General features: G+C 39.5%; 1 protein-coding gene across 1 annotated transcript in view; it reads left to right on the top strand.

The window, feature by feature from the left end:
- Positions 1 to 7,152, top strand: part of eif3hb (eukaryotic translation initiation factor 3, subunit H, b) — a 79,096-nt gene extending 71,944 nt beyond the window's left edge. The window contains exons 7-8 of the mRNA XM_017696665.2: positions 2,188 to 2,320; positions 6,776 to 7,152. Coding sequence (XP_017552154.1) covers positions 2,188 to 2,320; positions 6,776 to 6,873 — 231 coding nt within the window. The 3' untranslated portion in view covers positions 6,874 to 7,152. The remainder of the gene's footprint in view (positions 1 to 2,187; positions 2,321 to 6,775) is intronic.
- The last annotated feature ends 5,542 nt before the right edge of the window (positions 7,153 to 12,694 follow it).

Below are 12,694 nucleotides of genomic sequence, written 5' to 3'. Positions count from 1 at the left end.
AAAAACAGTTAAATTAACGTTTATTACCATGTTAATAAAAGCCATAAGCCCCGTGAGGCCATGCATTACAGTGATCTTTTCTCCCCACAGTTAAGAGTGTGAAAGTGATGCAAACGGGAGGCAGATCTAACTAAAATATGGATATTTGAATTGTGTAAGACATTTAAGTGGCATTCTTTGCTTTTTATATTGTAGTTTTACAGTGGATCATATAGTAAGTATTTCAGTTCAGTCACTTGTACGTCAGTCAAGTCTGTGATATTCAGGGAGGATATATGCTGTCTTGCAGCCACATATAATAGCCAAAGACCTTTTCTGTTAACAGTGCAGTATTTTTTGTGATTCAGCATGATTTAGGACCAGACCTTTCTGTTTTATAATGTGAATTTACTAATTACTATGCTTTTAACAATGCATTTTTCTAGTTTGTCCCTCAAACCTTCCGTAGTCATCCAGGCTGAAGCCCAGCTGCTTGTGCTTGTCATGTTGTTATGAAAGAAACTGTGATTGTAGCAGTCTTGATCAAAAACAGCTTTTACATGTTTTTTCAAGCAGCACCTGCACCTTCAGCAGACTAGTATGGATACATGTGGGTGATTTTATGGATAAATCAAGATCAGCAAACAGAGTAAACAAACAAGGAGAAATTGGAACCATTAACTGTAGAAATGACACACTCATTAGGAACATGCAGCTACTGTTGCTCTCTTTGGATGTGAGTGATGAAAATGAAAAACTATAGATGTCTTTCATGTGTATTCACATGATTAAAAAATGTTTTTGTAAAATTGAATAATACATTTTTCTACTTTTTAAGTAGAAAAAACTTGGTGCCAAATTTAAACAAATGTGATTTATTAACAAATCCCATTAATCAAGATTTATTGCACAAATTCAGCTAACCATCACTAAGCATTTTTATACTTTCATGTACAGTCATAAGAGAGAATGAGCATTTTTTTTCACTTTGACAAGTAGCCTTTGTCAAGATTTTCATTTTGTCATGTAGGTGTGTAACATTTCTGAAACAGAGACCACAGTAGAAATGCCCAATGTCTCGGAGGTCTTAGAACTGCAGTAACCCCTTAAACTACCCACACACCCCCTCCAAAACCATCAACATTTATTTTTAAATCATCTTGTTTTTAACCCTGTGTCATTTGACTGTCTTGGTCCAATCATGATCAAGTGATCACGCTTGTGGTAAAAGTTTGACTAGTTTAAGTAGCTCAAGATGGATTACCCTGTGATTGCAGACGTCCTCGGCACATTCGGGTCAGCACTTTGCTTATCCAGTGTAGTAAAGGGATCGCAAGTGTGTTATAGACAAAACGCATGAAATTTGTCATGTTTCACAAAACTTCCTCAGGCTGCAGGCAACACTTCAAATATGCAAATGCCTGTCAGTGTTCATTTCCTTGGTGTTCTAAAAATTGTTGGTGGTTTAGTTAAATCCAGACTTTTTTCCCCCCAGTTTTTCCTTATTCAACCCCCCCCACCCCAAAATAAAAAAAAAGGTATGAATTCCACTGTGACTGAGAAATTGAGGTATTAACTGAACTGTGGATTTAGAGAAGCATTACAACCCTATGTTTCTTTGTCAGCAGAAGTGAGTGCATTAGTGTCACCATCACTCCTGGTGTTAAAGATCAAGACTGTTACACAAGGGGATTTTTTTAAGAATGTGTACTAGACTATGTGCATATTTACTGCCTGAGCAGAACCATACTAGATAATGTGACTTAATCTACTCAACCAGCAACAACTGCACCTCACAGATGTATCCTGTCAGATTATGTGCATTAGACAAATTAATCTTCAACAGTAGAAGATGGACAGCGTATGTCATTAGGTCCGTTCACACTGTTTTGTGGAATCCATGTCTTTACTTTTTCTCAGACACCTCACCTTCTCCTTTTTCCCTTTTTCTTACCTCCTACAGTCTTTTGTTCCACCTGTCATCCTCTCCTCCTTTCAGACAGACCATTCCCTCCCTCCTATCTGTCCTCCACCCCTTGTAGCCTGAAAGGTCCACCTTAAAGGTTTCTGTCTCTGTGGGAGATAATTGAATCAGCTCAGGCCACCTTGTAGGTTAATGATAGAAGGTACAGATATCAAGTTCACATTAACTGTTTGCATTCTCTCTCTCTTCCTCTCCCCATGTCTGCTGCCGTCCCTCTCTTCCAGTACGTCCAGAGACGTCAGCAGGAGAATGCTCAGAGGCAGAGTCGAGGGGAGCCACCGCTGCCTGAAGAAGACCTCACTAAACTCTTCAAGCCTCCTCAGGCTCCCCCGCGCATGGACTCCCTGCTCATCGCTGGTCTGTTAAGACTTCATTCACTTAGTTTGACTTTTCTTGGTTCTTACAAGACCTTCACTCTTGAAGGACTAATTCAGCAAAAAAAAAAAAAAGTATACATAATTACTACAAAAAATGAGCATTGTATATTGCATTCCCAAAACTAGCAGCAGCATCATGTTAAGACCATTAATTTTTATAAATAATGGCATGTCTTAGAGTTGACAGAAATCATATAAGCAAGTCTGTTTAAGATCAGGTAACAACATGTCACGCGGCACAACACGGCGACAAATAACTGTCCTTCTGACATGCGTTTAAGAAAGTGTGGGCTTGGTATTGCATCATAAAGAAGAGCCAAGTGGTGCGGTATCAAAGTCAGTAACCCTTTCACAAATTGAAACCAAATCTGGTTTACTGTGTTGTTTTGGCCCAAGGAAAACCATGAAAATGTGTTGCTATTATTTTATTTATTTATTGTTTTAAAAAAGATTTCAAGGACAAAGATCTTTGTGGGTTTCCAAGTACAAATAGTGGTTTTTACATATTTTCAGTGGTTGTACATAACTTCAAAATACACCTTTTTTTTTTTAGTTATTATTGTGTGTTCCTGACATTTTCTGGGTGGTTAAGATTGATTGTTGTTTAAAATAAATTTACCATTTATAAGAGAGATGACACAAATGTCAATACATTGTACACCAGATCTATTTGGATAAGAAATTTTTAATTGATCATTTTTAAAGCCTTATCAGTTATTGACCCAGCTAGATTACAGCACCATACTTTGCTTATGTTAGAGCTAGGGGGAAATCATGCACGTCTGATTTTTATTTATTTATTTATTTTCAAAACTTTATTTATTTATAACCCCAACTATTCCTTTAAGAAAAAGAACTGGTGCTCAGAACGTGTTGGGTAAAAATAATGGATTTTGATTTGAAATGCTAACTAGCTAAACTTCAATGTCTTACATCAGTCATGCAGTTTCAGCTTCAGTGCCATTGCTGTTGTTTGCATCACCTACATATTTAATATAACCATACAAGGATGGATTTAAGTATTACGGTCATTATGGTGCTGTGAGGGTTTCATTGATTCAGTTTAAGATGCTCAAAGAGCGCCCTCAGCGAAGTGAGCAAAATGTGTTGAGCAGGCTGTGAGAACTCAACCGTGTTAATGATTCATTTCCTTATTTAGTCGGAGTAATCTGGGTTTGTAAAGATTTGGACTGATCCCCTCTCCCCTGCTGAGGAGGGGTTGGGGGGGAGCAGCGAGGAGCAATTTATAGCGTACATTGAAGAGACCTTTCCTGAGATAGACAGAGAGTTTTCGAATCGTTTCCTCGCTGATTGTTTAACCACCGTGTTCCAAATCAGCTGCTGAGTGATTTGAGGAATTACTGCTTTGAAGTGTACGCCTTATCTAGTTATTAATCCTGGTAATACACGTCTCTGACAACTTGGAGAAACACAGTAAATTCACTGCTGCTGTGTTTGCAATGAGTAGGTGCGAGAGACAGCTGGAGCTAATAGCCTGTGAGGTCAGAGTGAATCTCAAGAGTTGATTACAGTCCTGTAGGAAAGTCTTCATAGCTCCTCTCTGCCTGTCAACATGGTGGTGACAGTGAGGATTAATTACACACGCTCACGCATACACAATCACATGCTCTCACTCTATCAAAGTCAGCCATCACTGTTTCTCAGTGCTGGCACTACAGGGGCATTAGCATGCAGTGCATCTTGAGTATCTAAGCCCAAAATGAAATCCGTTCCAAACGAAGTGGAAACTCTCTCCCCCTTTGTCTCGTGTAGTACTTTCCTCCAACTCTTTCCCGCTCACTTTTTTACATGTTTGTCACTGTCTTTTGGAGGCGGTGCCAGAGGAAGCCACATGTTTGCAGGACTTTGAGTTATTAAGATTCATGGTTTACTGTAAGTTCCATTTGCAGTGGAGTCTGCGGGCCTGTGGGGCTTTGTGTGAGGCTGGTTATTGAGTTGTGAGTAATTAGATTTGGAGTTGTCAGTGTGTACATCTTGTGTGAAGTATTTCCTGGAGCTGCCTGAGCTCTGGCTCTTCAGCTGCATGTAGGTGTTCTCTTCAAAAGTGCTGAGCTGTAGGGCTATTGATGGTTAGCATTCCATCCATAATGAAAACCATGGCTCTTATTTATCAAGTGTTTCAGGCTAAGAGGGCTGATCTAGCATTGACAACAATCATAGGCTTAAGGACACAAATGATAAAGACTCCTTTCTAATGTGTAAGTTTGATAAATGCTCTTCTTGCATTCATTCATTTTCATATTCCCTTCCAGTTGCATTCATTTAAATATGAAAGGCAAACCAATTCCAGATCAGCTTATGCTGATGTTTCCCAACAGCAGCAGACATGAAAAATCCATTAAGTCTCAGTTACTGAGCGTCACTACAGTATAAGCCTTTCTTAGTTTAGGCTGGAACATGCGCATCCCATTAAATTTTTGGAGACACCTTGAAGCCTTTTGAAGAGTACTTTGATGTTTATGATTACTTTTCAATTAACGACTGAGTACACGAGTTTTACTCACTAGATAGCCCCTTTTCATTATTTTAGTCTATATTTATTACTGCTTCATTTGAGATCAGTTTTAACAGATTGGAAAATCAAAATGTGAGATTTTATCAAATGCGCTAATATTGATTTAAACAAAGTAGTAGAAAGTAGTATGTAGCCTTTAGCTTTAAGGATCTAGCCATAAAACTTCAGTCTCAGTTGCAGGTTAACTTTTTAAATATTTCAATTATCTTGAGTTTTGTTTTGGTTCCAGTCAGTCCGTAAAGCATTTCACAGCCCATCTTGTTTGCCTGTTTGTTTCCTGCTAATTCCAGTTTGTGTGGTTGTTCTGCTGCCACAGATGCTTTTGAGCAATGAAAGGTTTGGAATTTGATTGTCATGTCCTAGAACATGATGCATTCATATTCTTCTCCAGAATCTGACCCCACAGCCTACAGGTCAGCTGTTAGTAGAGTCAGAAGTTATCGAATGTGTAAAATGTTTGTGTAAATGCTGAAATGTAAAATTTAATAACACTTAACTGCAGCGCAGAGTGAGTTGTTACTTAGCAACTGGCTCTCAACAGAATTATAGTTATTGTGGGGGTGGGTACGCTCCTCAACTAGTCATTGTGCTGTTGAGAACTATTAGGATCAACAGCAAATTTGAACATCCATTTTATCTCTCCTCTAATAACTGTGACCCTTCACTTGTGTGTCTCCCTTGTGAGTGTGTCAAAGTGGCAGTACAATCTTATTACAACAGAAATCAACCCATTAGGATTACATGTTCAAATGTGCCAGTTGTATAGTAGCATGTTTTTTCCTTACTCTAATTGTGTAGAACTTTGATGCAAACATTATCTTAGATGCAGGCTTGAAGTGGCTGAGGTCATGTGACCGATTGCACTTTGAAGGAAAAAAAAATCAGATGAAATCAAACCCACCTATAATTCAATAGAAAACACATTAAGAACTGTTTTGGAGCTTTTCAAACTCAAAACAGTTCCACTCATGATCATGCTGGATTAGATGGGTTAAGTAAGAAAAATGCCTACAAAGGTTTTGTTAACATAAAACAGTTATTAGGTAATACTCAGCTTCATGTTCACCAAAATATGTTCTGTAGCATAAAGAGTAGGCCTTATCCAAATCAATGATTTGACATTTTTCTTCTCTGAGATATTGTTAAACGCACATATTGAAATACTTTTGTCCCAAATGTGGTTTAAATGCATGAAAGGCTTGAGTGCTGGTATCAGAACAAGGGAATAAAATGACATGACTCCCAAGGTATTACTATTCTCTCCGTTTTCAAAGAGAAATGGCAAGACCTCTAAACAGCTTTCTATTCAGTGTCATGTTATTGCAAACCGACAAAGAAAACATGCTCATTTAATAGAAAGGCAGGCTTTTTGTTTGGCAGTATTATAAGCATGAGGTCAGTTTAAACATTCAGGCCAGGGAGGAGAGGAGTGAAAAACATATGGAGACACTGGTCCAGGATCAGCTGGACAAGTTAGAGTTGTTTGTGTGCATTGTGGAGACAAGGGCTGGTGTTGAGGGTGATGGAGTGGTTGTGGGAGCTGTAGAGGACTACACTTCATTCTTTAGTCTCTTAAGGGCTTTTAGACGAACTCTCAGGCCCAGCCTGGCAAGAACTGTGCTCTCCTCAAACCCTGCCAAGCAGAAAGCCAATCACTTAGGAGTGCTGCAGCCAGCCCTCAAAACATAATGGAGGACATTAAGACCGAACCGCTTCGCCAGGCAGCCCTGTCATAACTCCTACTTCTACACCTTACCCCCCCCCCCCCTCTCTCTCTCTCTCTCTCTCTCGCTCTCTCTCTCTCTCTCTCTCTCTTGCATACCTACATATATGCATTCTTTCTTTTATCGCCCCCTGAGTTAAATCTAAATCTGACTTTTTTCCTTTTTTATTTCATAGGGCAAATTAACACGTACTGCCAGACGGTGAAGGAGTTCACCTCTCAGAACCTGGGCAAGCTCTTCATGGCAGAGGCTCTCCAAGGCCAGGGAAGCTAAAGGAGAGGAAACGAGGCAAGCCCGTAACTGGTTAAGAGTAAATATTCCCTTAAGCCGGTGATGGAAGAAGCTTTTTTTTTTTTGTGTGTGCGCATTGAACAGTACATCATGGACTGTATCTGCACACACATCTTGTTTTATTTACACACACACCACATGCAATATCAATGTCATACAATTCGGACCAAGAAGAAATTGGAGAAACTAGTGTTACCTTTGTGGGTTGTATAAAAGAGGTGTTGGAAATGGCTAATTAAATGAATTTTGCCCACTCCTGAATGTTGCACTGTGTGATTATTATTATTTTTTGTATAGTAACAGTCTGTGAGGTCTAGTGGTTCCTCTCATCTTTCTTCAGTTTGGGAGTGTGATGAGAAGGGTTGGAAAGGGAGATATATTAAAAAGAAACTTCAGCTACAGCTTTTCTCACCGGCAGCTGTTTTCCACTCACTTTCTTAACTTGCGTTTCTGCAATACTTGACGAATCTGCCTGTGCTTTTTTTCAGTCTCACAATCTCTCTTCTCTCTCCTTTTCCTTTGGCGGTAACTTTCATCTCATTTCATTCACAAGAGCGTGTTTTTTAGCCACCTTTACCATTTCCCTGTCTGCCTGGAGAAAAGGACGTTATGCATTTGCCCATCTGTGATGCCTTGCATTCAGCCCTCTTTGGCCTTGATTGGTTGGAAATCCCACTCTTATTGCATCAAATGGAAAATGAGGCATTTACAGCTTTCAGACACAAACTGTGTAGGGTTCACTGAGGGCACTCAACCGAATCGAAGCTGATGCGCTTGTAATTACGGTATATTGCTGTAAAAAGAGCCCCCCTGGTTCTGTCAAGCCCAACAAGCAGTAGTGGGAATTCATTTCTGCCCACCACTCCCTATAGGAGAGTAAAGGCTGAATTCATACAGGGTTTCCCACCCACGAGCCGAGCATGCTCATCGTTAGTCCGCCTGGAATGTGGTTTTAATTTATTCCCGCTTGACTTGAAACGATTAAAGCTGTAGAGATTGTCATGGATTCCATCCTTTAATAAATCAGACAGATGATTCCAGAAAGTTTCACCTTCTGATGGCAGCAGGGTGCGTTTCACACCGCCTGAAATGCCGAGCTTTTCAACATGGATCACGTCGGAGCAGCCAGTTCACTTTCCTCCTATTACTAAAATGCTCCACCATTCCAGAGGGCTGATGTCCTTTTCCAGAAGCTGCCACATCCTTTGTCAGTCTCCACAGGTGAACAGTAATCACAGTGTGGACCATGTAACCCTGTAATTAAACATTACATCCTGTCACGATGGAAAGTAAATTGCGAGGCTTTTATGCTTCTAAAGATGAAAAGGAAGGCATTTAGTAATGCTGATGGCTGAGTTCACTTTGAGTGGACTCGGCTCCATTTTAGGCAGCGTGTGAACTTGTGATCATCCCCAAAAACCTTACCTGATCTCATTTTAGGGTTGTTAATTTTCAAATAAATGAACAGTTATCATCGTAGAAAAGCTGTTTAAAAGACCTGTGCCTCACATATAAATCTTAAGAAGCCATGGTCTTGTTCTTGCTCTTGCTCTTCAACCATCTTCTAAAGCTTAATATAGCATGAATCAAATTTGTAAGAGCTCACTTTTTCTTTTTACAATCATTCTTTGTTTAACAATTGCCGCATCAAGTTGGTTTTGCTGCCATTGTGCTGACTTTATGTAAGGCCCAATCCCCTTTCACCCCTTGCCCCTACCTCTTAGCCTTTATCCCTCCATTTTGTCCATTCACACCTAGGGGTAGGATGTCCTGATTTTTATTGAGGTGGGTAGGGTGAAGTGTTAGGGCTACATGGCCCTCCGAACGGAGGTTTTTCAGAGGCACACTAAAAACGGGGTGTTATGAGGAAAAACTAAAACGGAGTGTCATGTGGTGGCTGCATAAGCAACCAACGAAACCCACAAACTCAAGTATTTTCTGCGTTAAACCATTTTCTCCAATAACCATTGTATTAGTTTGTCATTTCAATGTATTATGGTACTTTATAACAAGCATAAAAATTGCTAATAGAATGTTGATCTTTGTGGCTAGCTAGATAAATTGATGATAAATAATTTCCCCCTCTTTTGAAGGCATTTGATGTCTTAAATTTACCTAAAGATCAGCAGCGAGGTTGGTGATCTTTACCCCTCCTCTGCTATCACTGATGACTTGCAGGGCTGCCCCCAGAGCACCGCTAGTAGCCTGTTAAGGAAGTGATCTTTTTATGTTTAGGGTTGTCCTATTTTACAGGGGAGGACTTCAAGCACTACCAGGAGGCACTCGAAAACAAGAGGTAAAGGGTAAAAATGTAAAAATTGGATTGGGCCTAAATTTTCAAGTTATTTATGCTCTCTGGATGGATAGAGAGGATAGTAATTATAGCCCTCTATGGATAGTAATTATAGCCCTCTATAGTTCACCCAGTATACAAACCACAATTCATAAGAAAGTTGGGACAGTATGTGAAATGCATATAAAAACAAAGCAAGAAGACTACTGTGCACAGTGTAAGCTGTATGTCAATAGTGTCTGGAAACATTGTGACTTCTCTGGGCTCAGGTTTATCTGAAGTGGACTGATGCATAGTGCTTTCAGATTGTTTGAATGGAAATAATGGATGTGTTCTCTGGGCCAAAGAAGGAAAGGGCCATGTAGATTGTTACCAGTATAAAGTTAAAAATCCAAGGTCTGTCTTGGAAGTGTGTTGGTAGGTAACTTGTACATCTCTGAAGGCACCATTAATGATGAAATACATTTTGATTTGAGTCTCCTATTGCAAAAATGTTATGAAGTGTAAAATACCAAAGAAAGGGTGCTGTACAGTTGTGCAGCTAGAGAGTGTCTTCAGTCCTCAAATAATTAGGTAATGCAGTGCAGTACAGTGATGAGTGCGTATTTACAAAGAAAAGCAAGCTCTGCAAGGTAAAACATAAAATCATGTATTTTTAAAATAGATGTGCTAGAATACAGAGCCCAAACAACAGATGGTAGCAGTGTATTTACTTATTGACAAGGTTTCTACCAAAGAATTAGAGTAGCTGAAGAATTAAATGTTGAACATGTAATTTGACTTTTGTGTACAGAGATTGCCTTGATGTTAGAAAGTGAATCTTGCACGCAAGCAAATCTTTGTGTGTAACCTGGTATTTGGCAAAAAGAAAATCCCTACATTTATTTCTTTTTGAAGAGTGCCATAAAATCTGTAGCAGTTGAGACTAAATTGAATTGTTTCTTGTTGTTCCTTTAACAGATATGGCTCAGAGGTGAGCTGTGCCTCTTCAGCTGTTAATTTAGACCTTCATTATAGCACAGTTCTCACAACTGATAATCTGATTTGGTGTTTGTGTCGACGAGCATGGAGGAATGAATTTCTCCCTAAAGCCTCATTGATCTGAGCATGTAGGAGAGAGACTGAGAACATTGATTAGAGAGGTGCTGGTATCAGGTCGGACTCATTAGGCCTTGCTTTGAACATGGCCATTGTGTTTGTTTCAGCGCATTGGCATCAACATGCCCCTGCTTTTATTCCATTATTGATGAAAGCCCAATTCTTTCCACCTCTAGCAGTGTGTTGCACTTCTATGAAAGCGCTTAGAATCGTCTTTTGTTCATCTCTTTAAAGAGGAAGTAATCACTCGTCGCCATCTCTATTTTGAGCCACGTTGTCTCAGAAAGTAACATCCAAAACACTTCTTGCCATTTGGACCAAATGATCATTATCTTTATCTCTTGCACATAAACTATATGTTGGGATTGATCTGTTTGTTGAAATTGTGGCTGCTGCTGTTAGTCTTCTCTCCCTTGCTTCATTTGGAAGGGACTCTTTACCTTAGCTGAAGTTCAGGCCACATCGTTATTGTCCCAAAAGCAGTGGCCTCAGGGCATTGGCCTTTTTATGAAACCACTCTGTCCACTCTGCTTCATGTTGATGACGCACATTACTACAGTGCACACTCTGTTGGGTGTGCATACTTTCCAGGAAAAAGAAATCTTGGGTCCTTGAAATGTTTCACATTTAGATATCCTGTTATTCTTGCCCAGTGCTGTCCACCACTTCCTGTGAATCATCTATACAGGAAGTCCATATTTTTCCTATTACTTTTCCTTTTCCTCTTTCTTTTTTCTTATTTTGTACATCACCTGTATTACTTGGCAAAACCACTCCTGGAGAATGGACTGACATCACAAAGTAAATTATTTCTTTCAGTTTAAGTTGGCAGCTTTGGGAATTGATTGACCTCCGTTTCTATAGTAGTTACCACTATCCAGGTTCTGCCATTTCAGAAACTGTCTCTCGAAGATGATTTACTGACAAACCGAGAAAGAAAAACCACCTTTCAGGACTTTATTTAGTCAGTGCTGCAGCTGATGATGAGTCCGCTTGTATAATGGGGCCATGGTTGTGTTCAGAGTTCAGAAATCACATGGAGTTGTGACTCATGATTCCATCACCTGGGACAGCTATGGTCCATAAGCAGCTGATAAAACATCTAAAGGAGTTGTTGCCGGTCCTCTTCCTGGAGAGCTACTTTCCTGCAGAATTTAGTGCTCACCTAACGCTAATGCAACTGATTCAGCCAAACAGGGACTTCTGAAGAAGTATGGGATGAAGATATAGATATATATGAGCAAAGATATGTTAAAGTGGAATTGATGGGTACTCCTAAATATATACTCTATGTAAAAGTTAAAAATAAAGCAAGTTCTACATATTAATACTATAAAAACAGTTCTTGTGCAAATTGCAGTTGGGGATTAAAACACACACATTGTCATTGGGAGGATTTCCCATGAAAAGTAAAAATCATGGTGAAGTTGAAGGAGCGTCTTAAAGTTCTCAGGGGGGTAACATTAAACAACACTTGAAAGAAAAACAAAGCTACAGAGTTCTTGCAAAACACCTTAAACATCTCAGTAGTTGGAACAGTTGGTCTGAAAGGTACAGAAAGGTAAAAGAGAAGCCAGCCTACACCTAAAAAGAGTTGCAGGAGCACTTGAAAAGAGCAGGAACAACAGTTGCAGAACAGTAAGCAATTAACTGCATGTGCTTCCATTTGCCCATGAGCATTTAGATAAATCAGCGCAAATCTTACCACCAAGGTGACTCTTAAATGGTGGAGTGCATATTACACTGAACACTCATGGTCCAATTTACGATGATCTTACAGCTAAGATGCTTTTGGGAACCTGGCCCTGAACTGTTTTGGGACAGTGTACTCTGGTCAGATGAAAAACAAAAATAGAGCTCAGCTCATGATTGGAGAAAAAATGCTCCTTAAAAACCATACCCACAATGCAATACAGAGTGGGAGCATCATAATGTGGAGCTGCTTCTCTGCAAACAGCGAATAGGAGCTTTATGCATTAGTAAAAGAAATGTGATGTACAAGGACACGTTAGAGGAGAATTTGACGAAAATGGTAATTTCGACAACTCAATGATCCCAAACACGCAGCCAAACACAACTCAAGACTGGTTTCTAAAAAAGGTGAAGATGCTTCCATGGTCCACTCAAGAGGATCCAAGGATATGAATTATTTGAGTCAGGTTCCTTTGAACAGGGAAAATACTAATGTATCAAAATACACAGAGTATCAAAATGATTGCAAGATCCAGAGCATCTAATAATGATGTTTATACTAATATGCTTTTGAAATGTAACACCTTCCCATTAGGCTGATGCACAGTGACTGTAATTCACATCTCCCCAATTCAGTACAGGTATTTCATCAGTGCTATTCATTGTTCTATAATTTAGTTAGACATTAGAAATGTAGTATGAGCTGGACTACAGGGATTT

Source organism: Pygocentrus nattereri, chromosome 27 (genome assembly GCF_015220715.1).
Source record: "Pygocentrus nattereri isolate fPygNat1 chromosome 27, fPygNat1.pri, whole genome shotgun sequence".
NCBI classification, from domain to species: Eukaryota; Metazoa; Chordata; class Actinopteri; order Characiformes; family Serrasalmidae; genus Pygocentrus; species Pygocentrus nattereri.
The sequence above is the reverse complement of the archived record's forward strand: the minus strand, read 5'-3'. Positions and strand labels throughout refer to the sequence as shown.